Source organism: Oreochromis niloticus, linkage group LG3, assembly GCF_001858045.2.
Source record: "Oreochromis niloticus isolate F11D_XX linkage group LG3, O_niloticus_UMD_NMBU, whole genome shotgun sequence".
NCBI classification, from domain to species: domain Eukaryota; kingdom Metazoa; phylum Chordata; class Actinopteri; order Cichliformes; family Cichlidae; genus Oreochromis; species Oreochromis niloticus.
The window spans coordinates 55,452,601-55,477,880 of record NC_031967.2 but is presented as its reverse complement, the minus strand read 5'-3'; the positions used below and the strand labels follow the sequence as shown (position 1 = coordinate 55,477,880).

At 39.1% G+C, this 25,280-nt stretch overlaps 1 protein-coding gene across 1 annotated transcript; it reads right to left on the bottom strand.

Moving 5' to 3' along the window:
• Positions 1-62: 62 nt before the first annotated feature.
• On the bottom strand, positions 63-24,499 carry LOC102081132 (phospholipid transfer protein-like). The gene is made up of 14 exons (XM_005462616.3): positions 24,397-24,499; positions 23,557-23,638; positions 23,275-23,418; positions 22,596-22,757; positions 22,027-22,066; positions 7,197-7,346; positions 5,044-5,217; positions 3,059-3,115; positions 2,823-2,939; positions 967-1,034; positions 820-859; positions 649-685; positions 476-552; positions 63-128 (listed from the first exon to the last, which is right to left on the bottom strand). The coding sequence occupies exons 1-14, from the start codon at positions 24,497-24,499 to the stop codon at positions 63-65; spliced, it is 1,317 nt and encodes a 438-aa protein (XP_005462673.2).
• Positions 24,500-25,280: the final 781 nt, after the last annotated feature.

The window sequence follows — 25,280 nt, the reverse complement described above, 5'->3', positions numbered from 1 at the left end:
TATTTAGCATAAAGAACCAGACATTCAGAGGATAATAAACTCCATATTTCAGTCTTTGCTGCTTATCTGCCAGCATTGCTGCTGCTCTGAGGGTTAAAGGTCAGGCTTCCTCCCACCACCAGATAGCCCTGCAATAAAAGGCAGTAACATGTAGGTAGGTAGAGACAGGGTACATGTGACTGAGTGGCAGCAGCTTATTCAATAATCCCAGAAGTTTCTGGATGTTGAATTTTCAGATTTTTCCAGATTTTGTCCAGATGAACAGAATCAACTTTCTGGGATTTCTTTACCTGGATGATTGAGCATGGATCACGATCATATTTAATCAAACTGATATTCATCATGGAACAGCAGATGAATAAATGACTCTGCATGTTTTTACTGTGATAGTTTTAGAACTTATCAGTGTGGTGTAGAGGACTGTAGAAAGTTTAGCACATTAGTGTTCAGACAGAAGGAAATCAAGCTCACTTACTTCCTCAAACTGGGTCTTTGCATCAATGATGCTCAGCTCAGCAAGAAGAGGGATGGGTATGTCTGGAACAAACCTCTCTAAACACACACAGAGAGATTACAATCCAGTTCAAAGTGTAATAAAAAATCATGAGAGTCAGGTGAGGTTGTATCATTCTGTGTGGTAGTGCTTACTGGTTATGGGTTTATGAAAGACATTAACAACACCAGCCTGCACAGATAGAGAAACACAGTTAATATCATTATTATTATTATGATGATGATGATGATGATGATAATGATAATGTTAAAAATCTGCTGGTATAGAGAAAATGATGTAAATCTATTGGAGCACTGTCTTCTTACCAGGATTTCGGCGTTGGTCTTTCCAGTTTTGTCCTTACATCTGAAAAAGTTTCACTTCAAATTCTCACAATGTACAACACTAGAGTAGTAATGTATACACAGAGTGTACTATACAGCATGTCAGTGTGAATTTGTGTTCTTACTTACTTTGGTTTTTGAATGTTCATAATGAGGAGCCGTTCTTTGAATCCAATATCCATATTAAATTGACAGATCTACAGGAAAGAAAGTTTGATCATTTCTGCATGTGTGGTTAGTCATTTCCATGTATCTTGCATTCAAACTCTAGTAGTTTCACACAGCTAACACAGGAGTGTCCATATAGATATTCACAACATAAAGACTTCCACAGTCAGCTGTTACAATTGCGTGAGTTTTCTGTTGTCTATATTTGGCCAAAACTTTAGCCAAAACTTTTACAAAAAAGCATCAGAACTCTCTTTGAGCTGCTCTTTTCTGCAGAACATCATGGACGTTCAGAAACATGTCACAGAGTCAAACTGAAGAAAGCTTGAAGTCCAATTCTCAGGCAGCCTATCAATTAGATTGTGATTTATGTGTGTTCTCATTACACAACACGTAAGCTGAAAGTACATCTTTTTCTTAATATAATATGCAGTAACATCAGGCTGCAGTGAGTGATAAAGTTGTGTCAAGGATAGCTAACATACATACTTTATTGTAGGGCTGGGCGATATGGCCTAAAATTCATATCGCGATATCATTTGAAGCATGTGCAGTAACGATATACATCGCGATATATTCTTTTCTTCTGTATAGCGTATTTTCCACACTATAAGGCACACTTAAAATATTTAAATTTTCTCAAAAATCGAGTGTGCCTTATGTATGAATTCTGGTTGTGCTTACTGACCTCGAACCGATTTGGGCGAGCAGAAATCTGTTCAAAAATGTTTTAGTACAACTTTGGTAAGCCGCACTGCTTGATGGACTGTCAGAGCATTACAGCTGCCGTAGTGAGGAGCTTCACAGAGTAATCTGGGTCCAAAACTCCGTCCCTTCAGGTCCCAAAGTCAAACGAACACTGAGAGTTAAAAAGGGTCTGAATTCCTTAATCTTTAATAAAATCATCAGCGTTGCTGCTTTACCAGGTGTAACAATTAAGTTAACATCCAGGCATCCATGAAAACAGAAGTTACGGAGTTAGAAGTTAACAGGAAGTTAGCTCTCTAGTTTACATCAAAACATGACATACCATGTTCTGACTGAGAGATTTTTGAAACTAATTAAAACGTACAGCTCTGCTACCACTTCTGACATAAATTAAGACAGAAAACTAAAGAGCAGTGGCGTTTGAGGGGTTGCTGAAGTTGGACTACCTGGTATATAATGTTGTGCTACGTGATTGCTAGCGACACAGCTATGTTAGCATAACATTAGTACAGTTAAGCAAGAGGATGAACGCCAACTTTTCTTCCACTCGATAAAAGTTAACGTGAGGGATTCTGGTGGTTAGTGACAAATGCAATCGCATGGCAGGATGCTATACACGGGCCAAACTTCGGTCAGGAAAACAACTGAGATTATTCATCCACAATACGAGGTTAGTTATTAATATACTGCAACAACATGGGACTAGAACAGCTGCAAGAGAATTCAACATTAATGAATCATGTTACAAGAGTGGAGGAAGCGCAGTTTTTGGCTCTCCCCATATTTCAAAAGTGCTTCATCTCTTTGCTATGACTGTCGCCCGGCCTAATTTGCAGATGATAATGGTTGTAGCCACTGCTATGCTTTCGACCAAAACAGGTGCAGCTTGATGACATCATCAACATGCGCTATCGCGATAGAGCGGTATAGTCAAAATCTCTATCGTTGGCCAAATTTATATTGTTTCTATCGTATATCGTTTATATCACCCACCCCTACTTTATTGTACCCAGCTCTCACAGTAAACATGCAGATAAAGTCTGTTGCGGACTAAATACCAGCACAAACTTTGCTCATTTATTAAACACTGCATCTGCACATGTGCTTACCATAAGAAATTTTATTTGGTGAGCTTCATTTTGTGCTTTGAAATTCACAGTGGCAGAGGGTCCAGCCTTACTGATTTCAATGATTGGAGCCTCAGTCAGCTCCACTGTCCAAATACCCTATGAATATTATTTAAAAAAGACATGTTAACAGTTTATTCTCATGATTTGATGATGAATGAAGTTTAAGGTGAAACTTATTTGACTCTCTGACATAAACTCTTTGTAGAGTTTAGTACCGGTTTAATTCCCAGAGCTTTCAGGCCAGGATTTAACCCACTTTTCCATCCTTCAAGCTGTAGAGAAGAAGATAAGTGATGAGAAGAGAGTTTAAACCATTGTTAAAATATTTGTGTGGTATTACTACTTTGACTAAAGAAATGGATCCTTTAAAAAAAGGGGGGGGGGGAATTGTGTGTCATGGTCCCCTAGTCCTCTGCCTGCTCCAAGTTGTGTTTTTCTCCCTATTGCTCTCTCTTCTGCATATGTGCGTCTGTCTATGTGCGAGACCCACTAGGGCAGGGGTCAGCAACCTTTAACACCCAAAGACCCATTTGGACCCGGTTTCCACGTAAAAGAAAATACTGGGAGCCAAAAATACTTTTTGACATCTAAAATGAAGATAACACTGTATATGTTGTTTTTTACCTTTATGCTTTGTGTGAACAACTAAGGTGTGTTGCTTATGAAATCCATGAAGTGCTACAGAGAAAATTACATTTTATTAATGTAATTAACACATTTTGAACTCTTAAAGAAATATAACAAAAGGAAAAACACCCAGCTGAACTAAAATGATCCATATAGCAAACAAAAGCTGTTGTGAGCTGCTACCCTTATATCACCTTTGGGCTTTTGGAGCCTTAGATTGGCTTTTAAAAAATACTTGGAAAAAAGTGCCATGCTGCTAAAAAAAAAGAAAAAGAAAAATAGATATTTGCAAAATTCTGCCTAAATGTGTATTTTACCTGTAAGAAGTCACTTTCATCTTTAAGCAGGACTGTAAGCTGTCATCTGTGAGGCGTGAGCGGTGTTTGTTTTTAACGTAGTTCATGGTGGAGAACAGCTGCTGACATAATGTGGATCCGAAGATCCATAATTGGCCTACCTGGGGTTGAAAGTCTCGATAAATGCATGGCGTTTCGGTGGGTACACCGGTTTCCGCGAGTGTGACGCTTATTTTGAGGGATGAAAACATAATAAAATATAATTTTATTTTTATATTTCAATATCACAATAGTCTTCCAATTTAGAACTACAAGTTAAAAAAAGAACTAACATAAACAAAATACACTTCAGCTAAATACTTATAATTTATTTTCCCAAACCACGCAGAGCCGTACTATAAGGACTAAAGAGCCGTAGGTTGCCGACCCCTGGTCTAGGGAGTCCCGCCTTTGGCTGAACACACCTGCAGTAATCCACCATCTGTCCCAGATCACCTAATCAGGAAGCCACTACATAAGGTGGTGATTGTGACTCATTCTTTGCTGTATTGTTAAGCTATGTGGTTAGTAGAGCCTGGGTCCTGTAACTTGTCAATGTGCCTAGTCTGTTTTCCCCTCCTAACTAACAACATCATCGTCCTTCTACTTCTGTACAGACATTCTCTGGAATATTTGGGGTGACTGCCTGAGTTGAGTGAGTGGAAAGCGTGTTAGATCGTTATTTTAATTAATGCTTCTTCATCGACACCCTGGGGTTTGGTGGTTGCCATTAAAACGGCACTTGTCTGAGTGCACTCAGAAGTTTGGTGGAAGGAGGGTTATGGTGTGGGGTTGTTTTTCTGGAGCTGGGCTTAGCCTCCTAGTTCCAGTGATAGGAATTCTTAATACTTAAGCATACCAAGACATTTTGGACAATTTCATGCTCCCAACTTTGTAGGAATAGTTTAACAATGGCCCCAGAACAACTCTGGGATGAATTGGGGTGGGCACTGTGAGCCAGGCCTTCTTATACAACTTCTGACCTTAAAATCACACTTAAATTCATATGCATGTGAAAGCAGATAAGCAAATACTTTTGCCAAAACAGTCTGTTATGATGATCACCATAGAAGCAATAATGAGAGTTCTTCAGCTAGGAAGGAATGCAGCAGTAAGATGCAGGAATGGCACTGAATTTTCAAATGGCATTCTTTAATTTATTTCCTTATCATATTAAACAGTGGTGGAAGATCTGGTGTTGTTTCTTTCAGTGAGAGGTGTTCATCTACTTTTCTCACCTCTGGAACATTAAACTCAAATGGTCCTGAGTTGTAGATTGCCATGGCGGCCCCATTGAAGAAGAACTCAGAGATGCCCACATAGATCATCTTGTTAGTCTCTGTGAAAACTGGTTCTCTTCCTGGCCTTATTGAATCAGTGTCCACAGCCTGCCCATGCACAGACATTAAGCCCTGAAACACACACAAAATGATGATTTTTATTTACACAGTAGAAATGGCAACAAGGGCAGCAAAATCAAACTTCCAAGTCATAAAATCATGAAGGAGACATGCCCAAGAATCGCAATGCATGCACTGGTGTGTATTTCATGGTAAAAACATGATTTCATTAGATCACATTACTATTAACCTATATGCTAAGTGTGTGAATGGTTGGATGACTGAATGTAGTGTAAAGCGCTTTGGGGTCCTTAGGGACTAAGTAAAGCGCTATACAAATACAGGCCATTTACCATTTAACTCAGATGTTAAGACACTTTCCAAAAGGCCTAATGTTGTCCAGCTGGGACAACAGCTGGCTTCAAGAAAACACCAGTGTCACTACACCTTACAGTTTATTTGTGTTGCTGTGCTCTGACTTTTAACCAGGGGCCTGTTCTTCGTACCTCGCTTACTACATCCAAGATCAAATGACACATCCAAGATCAAATCATCGCGCTAACCGTGAGCTCGCTAATCCGGTTCTCCGAACGCACCTGTTGTTGACGATTAGTACAGCTGGATGAAGTAATCTGAGATCACTGGGTGGCTTAAAAGGGGCTACGCATCGATAGTAGAAACATTGATCGGCAACCCTGTGATTGGTCGGCGAAGATGTGGAAGGAGCGCACTCAGTGTATTACGGCAGCAGAGCAAGAACTCTTGATTTTGGGATATCAGGAGTTTCAGAGTTTAATTAAAACGCAGGAGAACACTGCAAAGGCTGCAAAAGCAAGGAGAGAGGGCTGGCAGAAAGTTGCTGACAAATTAAACTCGTAAGTGATCCGTGATATTACATTATATCATGTGATATTATATTATACCACATTATATTACACCATATCCTCTTCCACATTAGAGCCACAACAGGACCCACTAGAACATGGGAACAAGTAAAAGTGAAATATAGGAATATTCTACAGAATGGTAATATTTATCACTTATATTGCTTTTAGTCTATGACAAGAGACCCTGGAATAATCTGTTTGTTTGTTCATAACAGCAACCCAGAAAAGGGCAGAGCAAATAAAGACAGGTGGTGGTCCTGCACCCCCTCGTCACACCCCTTTTTGTACTGTGCCATTTATTGACATTGTGGGTTTTTTTGTGTGTAGTTTGACATAACACTCCATCACTTTTACCTGTTCCCATGCAAGGGGTGACTGAAGCATGCACAGTAAGTTGGGAGATATATATATATCGAGAGAGAGAGAGAGAGAGAGAAAAGTAAATAATACCCTCACGGGAGAATCGATATCTCTCTATGAGCACACTGTCGCGCTGAGCTAAAGGATCCCGTCTATCCCGCAATCTACGCTGAATTCTGTAAACCCTCCTTATCAATCTTGCACCTTCCGCAATGGGTTGCTCGCGTACAAACGGACAGGACATGGCTGCAACAGACTTCCCAAATCCACCTTCGCTTTTATAGCCGTGGTCTCTCATCTTGATTGCACGTAGTAATTTACTATTACTACTCTAAAATATGAATTACATCTGGAATGATCAAATACATGTAATAGAATGATTAATAATACATTTCCCTTTTTTTCTGAAATGACCTGTATGTATCTGTATGAAATCAATAAAGCATCAAATACTGCATTATCTTTAGTTACATTGATAATATTTATTTATGGTAAAACAGTGGAGAAATATCGCTGTTCCTTTCGTATAAATGCAGCGGACATACCTGAGTGGCCGCGATCTAATCCTGTTTACATAAAGTAAACCTGCTCCCGAGCAGGTTTACGCTTACGGATCTGTTGCTATGACAGCAAGTCCCAGATGAGCTTCGGAGAACCGAACGATCCAAGATCACGCGAAATCGTCAACATTCAAATCCGGCTAACTTACATAGCGAGGTATGAAGAACAGGCCCCCGGTGTTTAATGTCTGTAAGGTTATGTTCAGGGTCAGGATAATTCAGTGTTTTTTCTTTTCTTTATTACCTTGAAAGATATGTCAAGGCTCCTCGATGTCACTCCAATATCACTGCTCAAGGAGTAGTCCAAGTCTAATTGGCGGTCTTCATGGACTGTCCTCATCATGGGCAAGTCCTTCAGGTTATAATTTATGATAGGCCGCAGAACAAGGCAGAACTAAAGACACACAAACACTTCTGAGCTACACAGATGTCATAAGATCTGCAAAAGGCAGATTAATACTATCAAAGATTATCATTTTATTTTATTTTTTTTTTAAAAAACATGTCTCATATGTGGTGTGTGGTCATCTACTAATTGGAAGGTTGATGGTTTGATCCACAGCTTCTCCAGTCTGCATGTGAAAATACCCTTGGGCAAGATATTGAAGCCTGAGTTGGCCCCAGTGCATTGCTTGGCGTGTAGCTGTGTGTGAATACTAGCTAAAAAGCATTTGGGTATATAAAACAAGTGCTTGAATACGAGTGAATGATGCACATTATACAGAGCACTTTAAGTGCTTGATTAGAGAGTGCTGTGTGGGAAACAAATTTTTTTGACATCACAGTTGCTGTTTAAGTGATTAAATTAAATCACAATTGTAAACAAAGTATCAAAACTGTTGGCACTTTATTTAGTACTTTTGGGTCATCTGACTGTTGGGATTTCCTCTGTATTATTGAAGAATGTTTACCTTTGTGGAATTACAGGGATTATTTTACATAACCATCATCTTATCATTGCATTAATTATCATTTCATCAAAGTGTTTATTGAAGCTGCTGGCATTATGTTATAATTTATATTATAGGGGTTATCATAATCAAATATTAACATGTTTATTACAGGTGCAGTTATAACTACTTTAAAATGATTGAGTTAAATATATATGTATCATAACTCATATGCTGAGTATATTGGTATAGTAAAATAGTAGCTGAGCAAAGGCCTGAATGTATTCAGCTTCTTGTGGTATTTGAGTTTGCTTAGTTACAGGTGACGGAAGGATGTCCAGTCCATGGTGACCTCAAAGGCCTTAGATCATCACCATATTCTTAAGAGTATGCCACAAGGAGGAACTTCTGTGTTTGCATTTAATTCTTTAAATACATGAATGTTCTGTACATGCAAATTATGTGCTTGTAAACGCAAGAAGGGGCGTTACAATACCCTGATGTTATAAAAGCAATCTAGAGTGTATTTTGGGTAGAGATGTACAACTGTTTTGCAGTTTACACCTCTCCACGCTGCGTGCATTAAAATCAATTGTTTGAACGACCTTTTCTGGACTATCATTGTTTTACTCTCATCCTCAATTTCGAACCCGTAACATTTGGTGCATTGGCCGAGGTAGAGGGAGATAAGTTGGAGAATGAGACTAAGAGGGTCCAAGGTGCTCAAACAGGCAGACACGAGTCAGTGGTCGAAGTGAGTGGACATAAGCCGGCTTATTCAAAGGTAAGGCACTACCTGTTGAATTATTTCCAAACAGTGCTGAATTGGTTCTGACAAAATTGACAGTCTACTCACTGAAAATTACTGGTAAAGGTCTGTTTTGATTTTGGTGAAAATCTCATGAGAAGTTGAAGTTGAAGTAATGATAAGTTATAAGTAAAAGTGAGTTAGAGTCTCACTAAAGGTACCGGGTTAAAGTCCCAAAGGAATAAGAAAAAGAGTAAAAGTGAGTTAGAGTCTCACTAAAGGTACCGGGTTAAAGTCCCAAAGGAAGATTTAGAATAAAGAGGATTTAGAATAAAGAGAATTTAGAATAATAGGTAATTGGTGAAGTTTGTGACATTAAAGTCTCAATTGATTATAAAGCCGGGCTTGGACACCGATATGGTGGGTTTGTGATTTTTGGGGTGTCTTCAAAATAATTAAATTGTATAGAACGGGACTCTGGGAGTCTAACAAGTGCATTTCTCGGAGGTGACGCTCCCAACTTCCTGAGGACGCTCAGGATTTTCCGTTGGACGGGATAGTCCGATTGGCGATCGTGGAGAACTTGGGAACCTCCAAAATAGCTACTGACTGGGTCAGTTTACCGTCCGGGACGGTGGTTTGCACTTTTTTGGTCAGTAGAAACCGGGTTTCGGGCGTGTAACTTTTAACTTAAAACTTCGGGGAAGCCTGGGATGTGAAATGTCCCCAAAACAGAGCTTTTCGGCAGGGGTTGAGTTGGTTGACGCTTTTAAATTGTGATAGAACATTAGATATGTGACCACGGCCCGGGGCCGAGACTGGTTAAATTGATCACAAAAAACTCAGGGAGTTTGTCCCTTGGAGGGTTAAGTTAAAATTAAGTCTAAATTCTGTAGGTTGTGCAATTTAAGGCCTTGTAAATATTATTTAATTTATCAGACGTCTCTGTGTTATAATTTCTATGTTTGTATATAGGCTCTGTCTGCCACGGGCACTGCAGCAGGCTGGTTATTTTGAGATTGTGTGTCTGTGTCTATGTAAATGAGATGCCTGTGACTTATTTAGAGTGACATTTCCTGTTTACTAATGAGTGGCTAATGACTGACTGCAGAGCCTGGGTGAAGGACGACGTATATTGGTGTTTTAAGGGAAGAATTGCTTTTATTTCTACTTTGTTGGCATTACGGTTGTTAAATACGATGATTACTTTATGATACATGTCTGTCTCATTTTGCATGTGTGCGATTGGCTTTCAAATGTAGTTTTGTAATGTAACCTGTACACTCCATGGAGGAAACAGACCATGGAGTTTTGGAAGAAGATAGCAGAGATATGACTGGCTTTACGTTTAGTCTTGTGTTGACTCCAATAACGGATGGTCAGACAGGGCTGGTTGAAACAGAGGTGCGTGTTTGCTGTGAAATAGGGGCCACTGACCATGACTCAAAACACAAAGGCTGTGAGAGTAAAAATTACTGTGAGTAACGGTTTGACTTTTGAATAGGGAAATAATATGCTTACTTTGGGGTCTATGAAGATATTTGACCTTGAGTGATGTTATGAGAGGTTGAGTTTATTTTTCTGTTTAAAAAACACATAAGTATATGCACTTAGTACACCCACTCAAGAAATGATTGTGTGACTGATGCTACAAAACTGACCTAAAGAATGGTGATGTGTGTGGAGAAGTGTTAGTTGTCCTGATGTGTGAAAGAGCGCTATTAAAATGTGTGTGAGTGAAATGAAGGCATATTGTTTTTAGATAAAGATTTAGTAGAATTACTGATTATTTGTAGACTGTGAAATTAAAAGGAAGTCTCTGCAGAAACTGTAGAAACAGGAAACCGTGTGTGTGTCTGGGACAGGAAATGCATGCCCATAAAAGGGAAGCTCACGGTGACAAGTGTGCACCCAGAGTAGAGAGAGAGATTTAACTCTGGGCAGATGAAGCAAAAGGGAGGTTTTAAGATAAAAATGAATATGATACTAATTATATGCTTTAGTGTGCCAATACAGGTGGACTCTCTCAACTTTGCAACCTTGAGTTCAGCAGCAGAAAAGTAGATTAAAAGAATTGGGAGAAAATAAGCCAGTCTTTGGCTCGAAATTGTGCAGCTTGAGCTCTCACTTTGTCCTTGACCCCGAGAAGAAACGCAAAGGACAGCCAATTTCCTGATGAAGACCGATAGAACATCGTGGACGTGAAGAAGTAACGGAAGCTAAAAGACAGTGCAGGCGAAAGCAGTAACACTGACAACGACTGATGAGTCCAGCAGCATGGAAGACAGCACGAGATGCAACATGCATGCTGGTGAAGAACAGCGTGATATGTCTGCTTGAAGGCACTGACTGTCATATTTGCCAAGCTTGGAGCAATCTTGGAAGAAAAGACTGAAAAGATGAATGGAGAAGAAAACAGAGCAAATGAAAATAAGACTGAAGGAAGAGGAAATACTGAAAGATCAAAACAGAGAAGAAACACACTGTGTTTGCGGGGGCTCTGAAGCCCGAACAGGACACTGTGAATGGAAAAGGACCAGTGAGAGATGAAGCTGGACGAGTTAGACTGCGAGAAGATAGGAGATGATTGGATTGAAAATGAACCCTGAACTCGGGATCGTTTAGGGATGTCCACCACATCACAACAAAGAGGTAAACAATACAAAAGGTAAAGATAATCAAAATAACTGACAATTATATTAATGAATAGAAAACACACATATACAAATTGTTACATGTGAGATTATTTTTGAAACGAATCAGAAGTGAGATAGTTTGAATCTAGAGCTCAGTGAAAAGATGCATAAATTAAATATGAATACATGAAAATGCAATGAATACATAAGGATGCAATGAAGAAGCAGCTTACACTCATGCAATGAAGAAACTGCTTACACTTAATTAAGATGATCACCTGGCATGCAATGAAGAAAACAGCTTACACTGCATATTACATGACCACATAACGCAAGGAAGAACACGCTTACATACATGACATAATTGGTATTTTTGACTAGAAAAAGAGAAATGGGTCGTTTAGGCGTCCGTGATAATAATGAAAATGTTTTAGTTTGTTATTTTCAGGAGTAAAGCAGACCCAGACCAATTCTCCAGATGCAGGAGTCTGAAGAAATTACAGGTTAACATGAATGGATATGTTAAGGCAAGTTTCTGGTTGAATTGTTTACAGTGTCCAGGAACCTGACAGCAAGCCCTAACTGGTGGCGGAAGACCAGCAGGGCTGTTATTTAAGGTGGGAAAGTAAAGTTTGGGTTAGTGATTCGGGGACGGAGAAAACTGACTCTTTAACTGGAGAATGGGAAAGTGTCTGTGAGACTGTGAAGCCATATATGCAAAATAGCACACACAAACATACGCAATGAAGATCGGCTTGCTACTTGTATGAGTGATAGAATGGTGTGAATGTTGAATAAACTGATTAAACTAGTTTAAAAGTGTGACTTAGCAGTGCTTTTGCACTGATTGATCAAAACAAGTGATTAGTATAGGAAGAAAATGAAAATAATTAAATAATGTGATGAAGTGTAATCATGTATTTCTCTTGCCAAGTTAAATTGTTGAGATATGGCTGAGTATGCAAAAAGTTTGAGAGCTCGTGTGAATGTGGACAGAGGAGCTTGCTGTGTGTGTGTGATTGAGGCCTTAAAGGAGGGGTAGATTGTTCAGAGGTGCAAATTTGGTTAAGAGGTTTATAAATTAGTGTTGACATATTGTGAGAACGTGCTTATATGTTAAGGATGAATGTGAGTTTGGTAAAGTGCTTAAAGGGGGATGTTGTGTACAAAACGGTGAAGCTTTTTACGTTTTGGGTGTGTTCTATGGGTGAAATTTAAGATTGTTGAAGATTTTTGTGGTTGTTGTTTTATTTTAAAGAGGGAGTTTTAATAAACATGGACATGTTTAAGGGGTTTTGTAACAGTGCACTTATAAAGAAAAACCTGTCAGGTGATTTTGTTTTGTACTTTGATGAGCTAATACTCAGCTCTCTTTTTTCTCATTTTTGTTCTAAGCAGGCCTGCAAAAGAAAATAATGAATAACGGCGCTGACAATAGTCTCAGGAGAACAAAAAGTAAGGTGACCTTTTCCGAATTACAATGGGACAGATTGTGGGTCCCTGTCTAAAAGGATTGCAGCGAGCCAATCCAGTCCAAAAGTATCAAGAAATATTTTCCTAGACACAACTAAAAAGAAAATAAATGATTATATAAATAAACTGAGTTTGCAGAGAGTGGAAAATGTGATTATTTGTGTGGACGTTTACCACTACCGGATGTTGATGCGTGTGAGTGAATGTGTGGGAATGGACAGGTGAATGGACGGACCAGGCAGACCATAGGTTGGACCGACTGGACCCTGATAAAAGACTGGACTCAGGTTGAACACATGACTGATAATTGTTCTGTTTTAACTTTTGTTTTATAACACAGGTTGGATCATAAGTGGAGAAAGTGAGTATAACAGGTGATGTTCTGGTTAACACACAGGTTTTTGGTTCTAGGACGTTTCAAGGATGCAGGCTGTGGATGGAGCCAAGAAAGGATTTGACATGATGATTAATTTGATTTCATTCCTTAAAAACAGGTTTGAAGCTGCGGAGAATTTATACATAATATGATAGGACTAAACTTTTCTTTTAATTGCCTAACCTGAGTGAAGGATTTTGAGTTTGTAACACATGAGATGTGTCACAAAAAGGGGGGTGTTAATATATGCGATTAGCTACATGAAATGTGCTCTTTTAGGGCTACTAAGCAAATGTCTACGTGACCTTTACCTAACAACCTTTGTGATGATAAACTTGTTTACCGACTTGCTCTCTTGTAGAACATACAGACTTAGAAAAGGGGAACTTCAGCTCTGAGTTTTGAGAATAACTCTGTTAAGTTGACAGGAAACACGTCGAGACAGCAATATAGGGCAAATGTATTAGAGCTTGTAATTAAATGTGGGACTTGAAAAGAGGAAGCAAATTTGGTACAGGACGTACTTGAGATGATCAGACGAGAGAAGGAGAAGGTCAGGAATAGTTTAAACTAAGATTGAGAAATTAAATGGGGTAAAAGGGGGTGTAGCTTCAGGGCAGCTCACAGCCTGGCGTAAACGCAAGGTGCTGTCACACAGCTTAAGTTATTTGGTTGATTTATTTTATGACAAAATAATAAGGAAATATTAAAAATATACAACACGTTGAGAAGATCTCTTATGTTATATTTTAGTGTTTAACATGGAAGATGCCTCTCTGGAGCTTCTCTCCTGATGCTACTCCACCAAAAGAAGTTCATTTATAGAGACTATGTCAGCTCCCAAACAGACAATAACAAACCAAGACTAGCAAAAAAAACAATCTGAATATAAATGATAACAAATAAAGAACAATACAGAATCCAAATCTGAACCAAAGAACAAAATAGTGAAATGTAGATTATTGGGTTTTTCTCTGTATATATGAAGCATTTGTAATGTGTATCTGCTATGAAGGCTTGTAGAGGCCAGTTTATACTCACAAACAAGTGCTCAGCCAGACTGAAAAACAGGAAGCTTTAGTGCACAAGGCATATTAATAAATATAGACACAAAAAGAGGAACTCCCCATATAAACAACGTTCAAAAATGTGTGAAGTATAAAGTACCGAAATAACACTATAGAAGTCACAGTTGATGATTCTAATGTTAGAGAGCTCTTGCAACTGGCGTCTGAGCTGTGCAGAGGTCGATGTTGGTCATAACAGTGATGTCTCTATTTACAGGTTGAGTTCATTTTATACACAATGCATAACTGTGCTTGTTTAGAGTTAATGTTCCGTCCAAAAGGGTTTTAAGCTTCACTGGTGAGAGTGTCCAGGTGATACATGTTGAGGGAAGATGAGAACATAGCAGGTGAATTGCATGCACGCTTACAAACACACATGATTTATATATAGGCCAGGCCAGAGGCCTGGACTTGATGCAGCTTTCAACTTTACAGCTCCTAACTTGCAGGAATGGCGGGGAGTGTAAAGAATGAATGCAAAACATGCTTACAGACACAAACATGACAGGAGTTTATTTTACAGGGTAAAGGTGGACCACAGGTTGCTTTGTTTCTGCTTAGCAACTACTGAGCTAAAAGGTCTTAAAGATAAATATGCAATAAGTGAACAGGAAACGTGTGAGGGTGAGCCGGGTGAAACAAAATGTTGTAGATAATGGAAACTTGTCTAACGGGCATTAACAGTAACCTTTGCATGTTATGTATATGCTTGAGGCCAAAAGAGGCGTAAATCCAGATAGAAAACTTTGAAGTGTGCTTTTTAGCGGAGAGTCAGGCTGACATGGGGATGGTGTGTATCTTACTGGGGTTGTGTTTAATAAAACTACAAGCGTTGCTCACACACATAAAGAGTATTGAGATTGAATAAAGTTAATATAATGGATAGAGCCCAGAACATGATAATATATAAGTGAAATCAAATGCAATGTGGGATTTCACTTTTATTGGGAAAATAATTAGCCAAGAAATGTGTATTGAACTCTCCACATACATTGACACTGCGCAACTATGAGTGGGCCATGGAATCAAGAAACTGTTACATATCTGCATTAAACTAGCCAACATGGACTCACCACCACATGATGTTGCCCTGCAGCGGGGGCAGAAAATAATTTGCAAATCAGGGATGTTATGTTGATTATAATATGCTTACCTATGTAGACACACACACAGAAGGGAAGAATTTCAAAACAAAACAAAAAACAACTTGGCTTATCCTGTCAAGCACAGGAGTAAAATAAAAATCTCTATGGGCTAAGAAACTTATTAAAATGTTCCTTACCACTACATGTTTATTGTATGCAATGATATTAACCATGGCTGTGTTGTATACTGTTTATATTTTGCAGGGTACTCCAGACCCCTTGTCTGAACACGGAGGCCAGTCCAGTCCAGCACTTCCTGAGACTGTAGTTGCTAAAACGGGATCGGTAAAAAGACAAAAGCGCGAGGTGTCAGGTAAAGGTGATGAGTGTCTCAGCAGCAATAATGGCATAGAGTTGAATTATGTTAAAGGGTCTACCAGCTCATTCACGTTTGATTTGTGTAACGTCATTAATGTACAGGAGCTAATAGTAGTTGGAGAGCGTATGATGTACAGGTCTGCAATCACCCCATGATATGCTTAGGTAAATGTAGTTGATCCAAAGTCTAAGCCGCTCGCAGAAAGTTCTATCACCATTCTGACTGATCAGATGCTAACTTTGAGAGCAGTAGCTCAAAAGCAACAGGAACCAAAAGGGAGAGTACTTCTGACCACAGATTACTCTAGACTGAGGCTTAAGGATTTAATTGAGCGTGTCACTGGTTTCAAGGACAGTAACCTCTGGCTTGATTGGGTGGCTCAAAATGCTAGAGAACAACATGTATCTGATTATGTTGCCTGTGCTTTAGCCAGGCCACGTTTGTCTACAGAGCGACTGGGAGCTCCACTCATGCTGATTAGAAACCAGGTAAAGACTATTCCATAACACAACTTGCGAACTTTAGCTGCCAGACATAAGAGACAGATTTTGGCCAAAAGAGGGACCTAGGGTACACATGTTTATGATCCTCGCCTGGACTCACCGACCTGGGTAGACTCCATAGGAGTGCCTAGGGGAGTTCCAGACGAGTACAAGCTGGTAAATCTGATAGCTGCAGGATTTGAGAGTATATTTCTTTGGGTAACGCCTAATCAAAATTTTGACCGCATTATGTTCACTAAAACCTGCTGAGACTCTCTAACCTCACCAGGGACGCAATGATGGGGTTGGAAGAACAATTGGGTCCAAGGTTGCTGATGGGAGTGCAAAATCAAAATGGCCCTTGACGTAAGAGGGGAGGCGTATGCGCCATGTTTGGAGACATGTGCTGCACTTTTATCCCTATTAATACAGCCCGAGATGGCTCAGTAACCTGAGCTCTGGAGGGTCTGAAGATTTTGTCTAAAATAATGCATGAGCACTCAGGTATCGAAAATCCGCTGGAGTCCTGGATGACATCTGTGTTTGGACAATGGAAAGGTGTGGCTATGTCAGTGATATGTTCATTGGCTGCATTTTTGGGAATGTTGGTCATCGCTGGTAGTTGTATCATTCCTTGTGTAAGAGGACTGTTGGTAAAGGTAATGGGTTGTGAACCCTGGCTGGGTTGAGGGCATCTATAGGATGAACTTAGAACCCATAGAGCCGAGCAGGGAGTGATGCAACACGAAGTGTGGTGACATTCCTGATTGGAATGTCAAAAGAGGGAATTGTGGAATTACAGGGATTATTTTACATAACCATCATCTTATCATTGCATTAATTATCATTTCATCAAAGTGTTTATTGAAGCTGCTGGCATTATGTTATAATTTATATTATAGGGGTTATCATAATCAAATATTAACATGTTTATTACAGGTGCAGTTATAACTACTTTAAAATGATTGAGTTAAATATATATGTATCATAACTCATATGCTGAGTATATTGGTATAGTAAAATAGTAGCTGAGCAAAGGCCTGAATGTATTCAGCTTCTTGTGGTATTTGAGTTTGCTTAGTTACAGGTGACGGAAGGATGTCCAGTCCATGGTGACCTCAAAGGCCTTAGATCATCACCATATTCTTAAGAGTATGCCACAAGGAGGAACTTCTGTGTTTGCATTTAATTCTTTAAATACATGAATGTTCTGTACATGCAAATTATGTGCTTGTAAACGCAAGAAGGGGCGTTACAATACCCTGATGTTATAAAAGCAATCTAGAGTGTATTTTGGGTAGAGATGTACAACTGTTTTGCAGTTTACACCTCTCCACGCAGCGTGCATTAAAATCAATTGTTTGAACGACCTTTTCTGGACTATCATTGTTTTACTCTCATCCTCAATTTTGAACCCGTAACACCTTACAATACAAAGCTTGCTCAGGTCATTGTTTTTGTTATAAAGAAAATCTAATTTAATTTATGGAAAATTATGTCTGAAGACACACAGAATAAAATCTGTGCTTATGCTGATTACTACTTAACAGGTATACTTGTTTTTGCCTCATTTATTTAATATTGTTCATTTATTCGATTTCTGGTATATTGTGCCGGTCACTACATTGTCTTTGCTCAGAAATCTGAGCACTGATAGATGAAGTTTCCACTGTCTTTGCCTTGTTTATTTGTGTGTGATTGCAGCTTCATTTTGGATGGATTTCTCTACCAGTATCTCAGGTTGCCTGGCAGAGCTACCATTCATTTCCAGTGTTGGGTAAGTTACTTTAAATTAGTAACTTAGTTACATTACTAGTTACTTCTATCAAAAGTAACTCAGTCACTTCAAGTCACTCGTTACATTCAAAGTAACTAGTTACTAGGGAAAGTAACTTTGGTTTTACTCAGAATTCTCCTGTTAATGTGTTGCTTCCCTAACTGGATACCCAGCAAGATTGACAGTCTTCTAGCTTGCTTACATGTTAGCTGTGTCCTACCACAAGTGTACTGTGCCACCTACAAACAGAAAAAAATAATGTGCATTTTTCCATGAGAGAAATCCCATGCCTGGACCGTCGTCGACTGCCGCCACGATCCTAGCTTTAGTCACAGCGTCATGTGCACTTTTTACGTCCAACACGGAAACTGCAGTCATGGTGCTTTCGATTGTACTCAGAACTCTGAGTAGGAAGATGTAGGTAACTGCAGATGAGCTGCATACAGCGCTGGACTGGGACAAAATATCTACATGGGCATTTTGACTAGAAACTGGCCCGCCATCATAGGAAAACCTTCAAGCCTTTGAATGAATATGTGTCAATCTAATAAACTTAAACCTACACCATCCTCCCTATTCTGTTATTCTCTACAGTACTGGTACATAATCTAGAAAATGTGGGAAAATACTGGCATCATATACAGTACTTACTTCTGAAGAAATTATGATGAGACCCATGGATTTCTATACATTTTACACCAGATAAAAACTTTGGTTGTAAGCTTCAGATAATTATTTATTAAAAGCGAGACATTTTAAATGAGAATACGAATGAAAAGTATTTCCTTGTGCCCTCTCCCTGTTAATGCCCTACCTGGCCCCCCTGGCAAAACTTTGCTAGACCCTCCCCTGCACAGTTACCAGCGGTCAGCTACATAGCTAACAGCTATGTGTTATTTGTCTCTTAGAAACAGTTCATAACTTCCCTTCAACTCCTTCATGTAGGGCTGGGCCATATCATACTTTTCACGGTAATACCGGTGTAATGTTGGGCAACGATAACAAAATGAAATATCGCGATAGAATATCGGTAAAACGCACATGCGCAGTGCCTTTGTTTTCATACGCAGATGGCGGAAAAAGTAGGGCGGCGACGGAGAATGAGAAGGGCGAAAGCGGATCGTTGAATGAAACGGATGAACCAGAAGTGGTTTGTAAAAGTGCTGCAACTTCAGTGGTGTGGAACTGGTTTCGCTTTCGTCCGTCAGATACACAACAAAGCACTATTTTTGTTAGAGCATGCTAGCGGGCCGTCGTTATTACCGTGTTTTTTGGAAAATACGGCACACTTAAAATCAATCCTTTGATTTTTCTGAAAATCGACAGTGCCCCTTATAATCCCGTGTGCCTTATGTATGAATTCTGGTTGTGTTTACTGACCTCGAAACAATTTTATGTGGTACACGGCGCTCGAAAATCTGTCAAATGTTTTAGTACGACTTTGCTAAACTACAAAGCCGCACCGCTTGATGGATTGTCGGAGCATTACGGCTATCGTAGGCTGGAGCCTCACGGAGTGATACGGGCTGTGCTTCAAAATAATATTACCGTATTGTTTGTGTATAACCTCTTTTTAAGTTTTGTGGATATTATACATGATTATGCTCAGGATATGTGGGCCAATTTCCACTGGAAATGCCTTTTAGTTAAACCGTCAGCAAGGAATTTGCATTTGCACTGTTACATTTTTATATAACTTTAATGCACATAAAAAACTGCTTGTTTAAGTGAAAATACATTGATTTTTGTTTGTTTGTTGTTTTTTTTTTACACTAATAAAGTTGTGGAGTTGCAAAGTATTTTGTTTAGTGTCAATTATATCGTCAGTTATATCGTTATCACAAATTTTCAAATGTATATCGTGATAAATATTTTTTGTCATATCGCCCTGCTCTACATTCATGTCGTCCAAAAGGTAAACCTGTTTCTCCATTACAAGTTCAGCTCTGATGATTCAGTAAGGACATCTCCTGGTTTCATCTTCATGTTTCCCTCTCACCAGATAACCAAACCGATATCATGACCAGCAGCTTTTACAGCTGTGGCTCCAGCAAACATCAGCTGATACTAGAAATTAATATCAAATAAATTTCTGACAACAGCTGATCAAGCTTAAACATGCTGCTGTTGTTTAGTGCGACATCTGCTGGTTTCCTCCTTCTGGCGCAAAGTGGGCGATAAACAAACAAGAGAGAAAAGCCGATCAGCTGATCATTGATCAGTTTTGAGTCATGACTGAAGTACCAACAGGAGAGGGAGGAGAAGAGAAGAAGAGGCCGCTGTGTAGCGTAAAGACATAGAATAACTCCAGCTTTGTGTCTTTTTTCATTCTAGCTGAAGTACGGGACAAACTGTGTTCCTTTTCAGCTCAATACGAAAAGCGTAATATTTTCTCTGAATACAAGACGATTCCGATTTTTGGGGACAGTTGACAACTGTACTAACTAACCTTATGTATAAAATAAAGTTCACTATCAGTAACATAATAGCACCTGCCCAGTATAGAAATGCCGTCATGCTAGCTAACACGCAGTACGAGTTATTGTAACTGACGGTAAAAAGTCAGCATAACGAAAATAAACTACACCTAAGCTTGGTTTATATCTGACCCAGATAGACTGCAGGTCATAATTTCTTACCTGCAGTTCAGTTCACCTGAGACTCAGACCGCCTCACCTTTCCCTCATCCACCTGCTGGCCTCCACCACTTGGAATATTACTGAAACAGTTGAAGCTCCGCCATAGCCACCACCAAACAACTTGAGTTATTTTTACACATCTACCAGCATCTGGTGAATCCACCACCTTTCATTTTTTTATACTGTTAAAGAAAAAAAGAAGAAAAAAAAAAAGATCGGCCCACCGAGTCCAGCTATCCGGTTGTTCAGTCTGACGTCACTAGCCGTGTCTGGGCCTAAACTCTGCTGCAGGTCCATATATCAAATGATCACTGTGGCATTACTGAGAGTTAAAACACTGTCTAAAGTCTTTCATCTTTAATAAAATGATCAGCGTTCTGCTCTACCAGGTGTAACAATTGAGTTTAACATCCAGGCATCCATGAAAACAGAATTTATGACATTTAACGAAGTTAGAAGTTAGCAGGAAGTTAGCTCGCTAGCTTCCATCTAAATACAATATAGCATGTCCTGACTGCGGGGGTTTAGAAACAAATTAAAACGTACAGCTCTGCTATCACTTCCAACATAAATGAAGACAGAAAACTAAACAGCAGTGACGTTTGTAGGGTTACTGAAGTTTGGCTAGCTGGTATATAATGATGTGCTACGTGACCGCTAGCGACACAGCTATGTTAGCATAATATAAACAAGCTAACTTTTTTTCCACTCGATAAAAGTTAACGTGAGTGTTCTCGGTGGTCAGGAACACATGTAATCGCATGGCAGGATGCTGTAAACGGACCAAACTTCAGCCAGGAGAACAACTGAGATAATCCATCCACAATACGAGGTTAGTTATTCATATACTGCTGCATGGGCTGTGCTGTAGTTACAGCTTAAGGTTTTAAAAACTGAGCTTAAATAAATGATTAGCGGTAATAAAAGCCGAGGGAGGTCAACGGTGATCACTGACTGTTTTTAGGAGCTTTTTGAGATTAAATAGAAGAAAATACAAAGCATTAAACATGTTAACAACACAAAACCCATATTAAACGCAGACTACTTTAGGCCCGGAAGTAGGATTCGTCGCGTCATGACTGAACAACCGGATGGCTGCATATGTGTTTAGTAGCAATTTGTTTTTGTTGAGGGCTAGCAAAACAAACGTTTTCGACAGCATTGCCATATTGGAATCCCAGCTTCTCTGACGAGGCTAACCAGAACGCTGTTTACTCGAGTGTGACATCATTCCCAGGTCCGTGTTCCGATTTCCGAGGTAAGTCGAGCGCAACTAACGAAGTAACGAATAACGAGCCTATCTAAATCCCAGTAACGATTAACGTGTTCCTGATTTTGGCATAATAACTAGTTACCATGCTCGTTACCACAATAATGTAGTTACTGTAACACATTACTTAATAACGCGTTAGTCCCCACACTGCTCATATCTGTGTAGTTGTACACAAGGTGTTTATCCTAAGCAGCACACTCCACGGGTTTCATTCAGACAGGCTTCAGCTGTGTTTATGTTGGAACTGACCTGATTGAAGAGAAACTGGTAAAATAAGTTCCACGCAAACCTGAAAAACAAACAAAATTCAGAAATCCTTTCATTCATCAGCAGGACTGGTGTGACAGACTGTTGATCTACCAGCTGATGGTTCATGTTTTTCTGAGGATGAAGTGGAGAAACTGATCCTGAGACATCTTTAATTTGTGGACAAATAGTGGCTTTGTGGATGCTCCTGCAGGACCATTACTACTCTGAACTAATAAAAAGATGAACTCACCCAGTGGCCAACGATACATTTCTGATATAACAGTTTACTGGTTACATAGTTAAAATTCCAAACAGCCCCAGCTGGATGTTGTGGGTGTGTGTGTGTGGGGGGGGGGGGGGGGGTGTCACTGTACATGTGTCTTCCAGTACCGAAAAGTATCTTTATCCAGAATTATCTCTAATGTCCAGCAGGGGGCGACCTCTCTGATTGCATAGAGGTCTATGAGACAATGAGCCTCCTTCCCAGTTCAGTGTTCTGAAGAAATAAAACTTTTGTTGAACTATTGTTTAGTTAGAGTCAGAGAGAAGCAGGAAGCCCCTGTTCTTACCCTGTACGGCCAGTGGACGTTGTTCTGCTGGTATCAGTGTTGATTATGCAGTTATCTCTTGGTATGTCAACATTTAGGTGTCCTTGTGGGTTTCGGTTCATTCTCACTATTAACGTGGCTCTCGTGCCTTCTGCAATTAAGGTTGTCATACCTTCAAAAATGCTGCATAGGAAAAGACAATGAAAGTGCTGGAGGTTTTTTTTTTTTGTCACGTTTTATCTGCACAGACACTGTAGATGTATTGATTATTGTTGTTTTTTTTTAATGCTACTGTCACATCTTGAACAAAAAAAACTTTCTGGACTGTCGATCTAATCTGAGGAGACTGTTCTCAAGAACAATTAATCTCAGCATGGATGTTCTAGGTTTATTAGATCAATCTAGTGCACGTATCGTAAAAGCAGTATGTGAAGCTCTGTGTTCACTCAGAGATACTTAAAGATAAAATCTGTATATGAAGATGAAACCTGAGATTGTCCAGCTTACAGAAGACCCCCTGATTCTCAGCAAACCATGCTAAAATTATGTATGTTGCTGTAAATACACGGTTGTTATCTTTAGAGATTTTCAAAAAGCATAATTTTCTTGAGTATCAACAATAGTGAAGCTTTTCTGCAGGCAGTGATCTTAGTTGCTCTACATTGTCTGAGAACATTTATAATGTTGTAGTTGTACATACTTGATTTGAGTGAAAGGCACTTTTGCTTCTCGTTGAATTTCTATAGAAAGTTTCATGTCCTTGATTTCAATCTGGAGACCAATGTTGTCCTGAAACTTAAAATCCACCTTAGCAGGATCAACTTGTAGTTCAGTAAGTTTCACACTGTGATCAGGATAAAAATATATCGTACTGTAAAAAACTTAATATCATATAAAACCATTAAAAAAAAAATTTTCATTTTCAAAGTGAAATAAGGAAACAAAATAACCATGAACCATAAACAAAATAACTTATTGTTACCTTCTGATTGGTAAATATATTTTATCTATCGAGAACTGCTTGTTAACCAGCTCCTTTAAATACATCACACCAACATCCTTCACTGTAAAACACAGTACACGTTCAACAACATATGCTGGTGATACTGCAAAGACAACACAGTAAAATAAAGTCCTTTCTGCATGTTAAAAATTTATGATGCAGAAATTACAAAGAACACCGATCAAAGGTTGAAGAACCCAATGAATCTAACACCATAAATTAAAGTACTGAACGCAAAAAGTGCTATTATATTTTTTAAAAATTTGTAAAGAGCAATGGATAAACAATGGCATTCCACTGCTGATGGTCTTTAAGTGTAACTGGGTCGTCTATGAATCGAAAATTTGGTGGCTCAATCCCTAGTTATCTATCATGTTACACAAAAGTACTTAAGTATAGAAAAAGCAATCTATGAATGTGTGTTGGAATTTGACTTTGATGCTTTGAAGTATTTCATTTTAATCAAAGAATTAATATTCTTTCTAAACACAGTTCAGGTAACTGGTAAAGACAAATATTCATTAAACCAAGATTTTAACAGTTAGTTGATCATTAAGGCCAAGTGTATTGTGTTTGTTATGAGTTTTGTGAGCTTTTTTAAACTTCTACATCATCAGTGTGAAACACAGCCCCAAAAATGAACAATACATTTTTTAGCAATAAATTGTATTTTAAAAAATTGGATGTAGCAGATATGATACACATTAAAATTCATATATACCAAATAATATTTAATTAATTAAAGATGTTTTTTAATGTTCAATAAACTCTTAAAGACATAAGTGTTTAATGAGTTTATTGTGTTAGTGCAGCTCTTACTGGTATTCGATTCTGTGATTCGCACTTTGACGCCGGGGGGAGGGGCAGCAGTGTTGGAGGAAATTAGAGACACCAGGAAGAAGAAAACCACACAGGACGTCATCCTGAACCAAAAACCTAAATCATCAGAAGAAATGGGGGGTTGGGTTATTCTGACAGAATGACATGCTCAGCACTGAGAGCGGTCATAAAAAGTATGCTAAAGTATCCCCAAAGTCAAGTCATGTTGTTAATCTTTCAGTAAAACTTTATCTAATTAGAACTAACTGAAAACAACAATATCTTCAGATTGTTATACATTTATTGCAGAAAAGATTTAATATTCCACTTGAATGGACCATTTGTTTATCACTTTATCTAAACAGCCACAAACATAACGTCTTCAGGTCAGGACATTATGTTTGATCTGCCAGACCTTTACTGCAGCGGCATTCAGTTGTTTGTCTGTGGGCCTTTCTGTGTGAAGTTTAGTCTTCAATAAGTGAAATGCTCAGTTGGTTTTAGATCCGGCGACTGACTTGTCCTTTCAAGAATATTCCCCTTTTTTGCTCTAATAAACTCCTGGGTTGCTTTGCCTATATGTTCTGGGTCATTCCAAATCTGTATTGCGAAACACAATCAAATTACTTTGACTGCATTTTGCTGGATTTGAGCAGAGAGTCTCTGAAGACCTCAGAACTCATTCGGCTGCTAACACTAATGTCTCAGTGCCGCTGACAGCCATGCATCGCCAAGCCACAGTGACCTGTTACGTCACTGTGACATAACAGGTCTCAAAATGCGTACTCCGAAGTGTGCAATCACTGGATTGGGACACGGCCTCAGACAAACCAGCAACCAGCACACAAGCAGATGTGACTTAAATACACACAGAAGAACACAGG

Coding starts and splice junctions, on each gene's coding strand:
- LOC102081132 (XM_005462616.3), bottom strand. CDS start 24,499: ATGACGTCCTGTGTGGTTTTCTTCTTCCTGGTGTCTCTAATTTCCTCC. Junction 22,067..22,595: donor ACGTCCACTGGCCGTACAGG/GTAAGAACAGGG, acceptor TTTGTTTTTCAG/GTTTGCGTGGAACTTATTTT. Junction 5,218..7,196: donor GCCTTGACATATCTTTCAAG/GTAATAAAGAAA, acceptor TGTGTGTTTCAG/GGCTTAATGTCTGTGCATGG.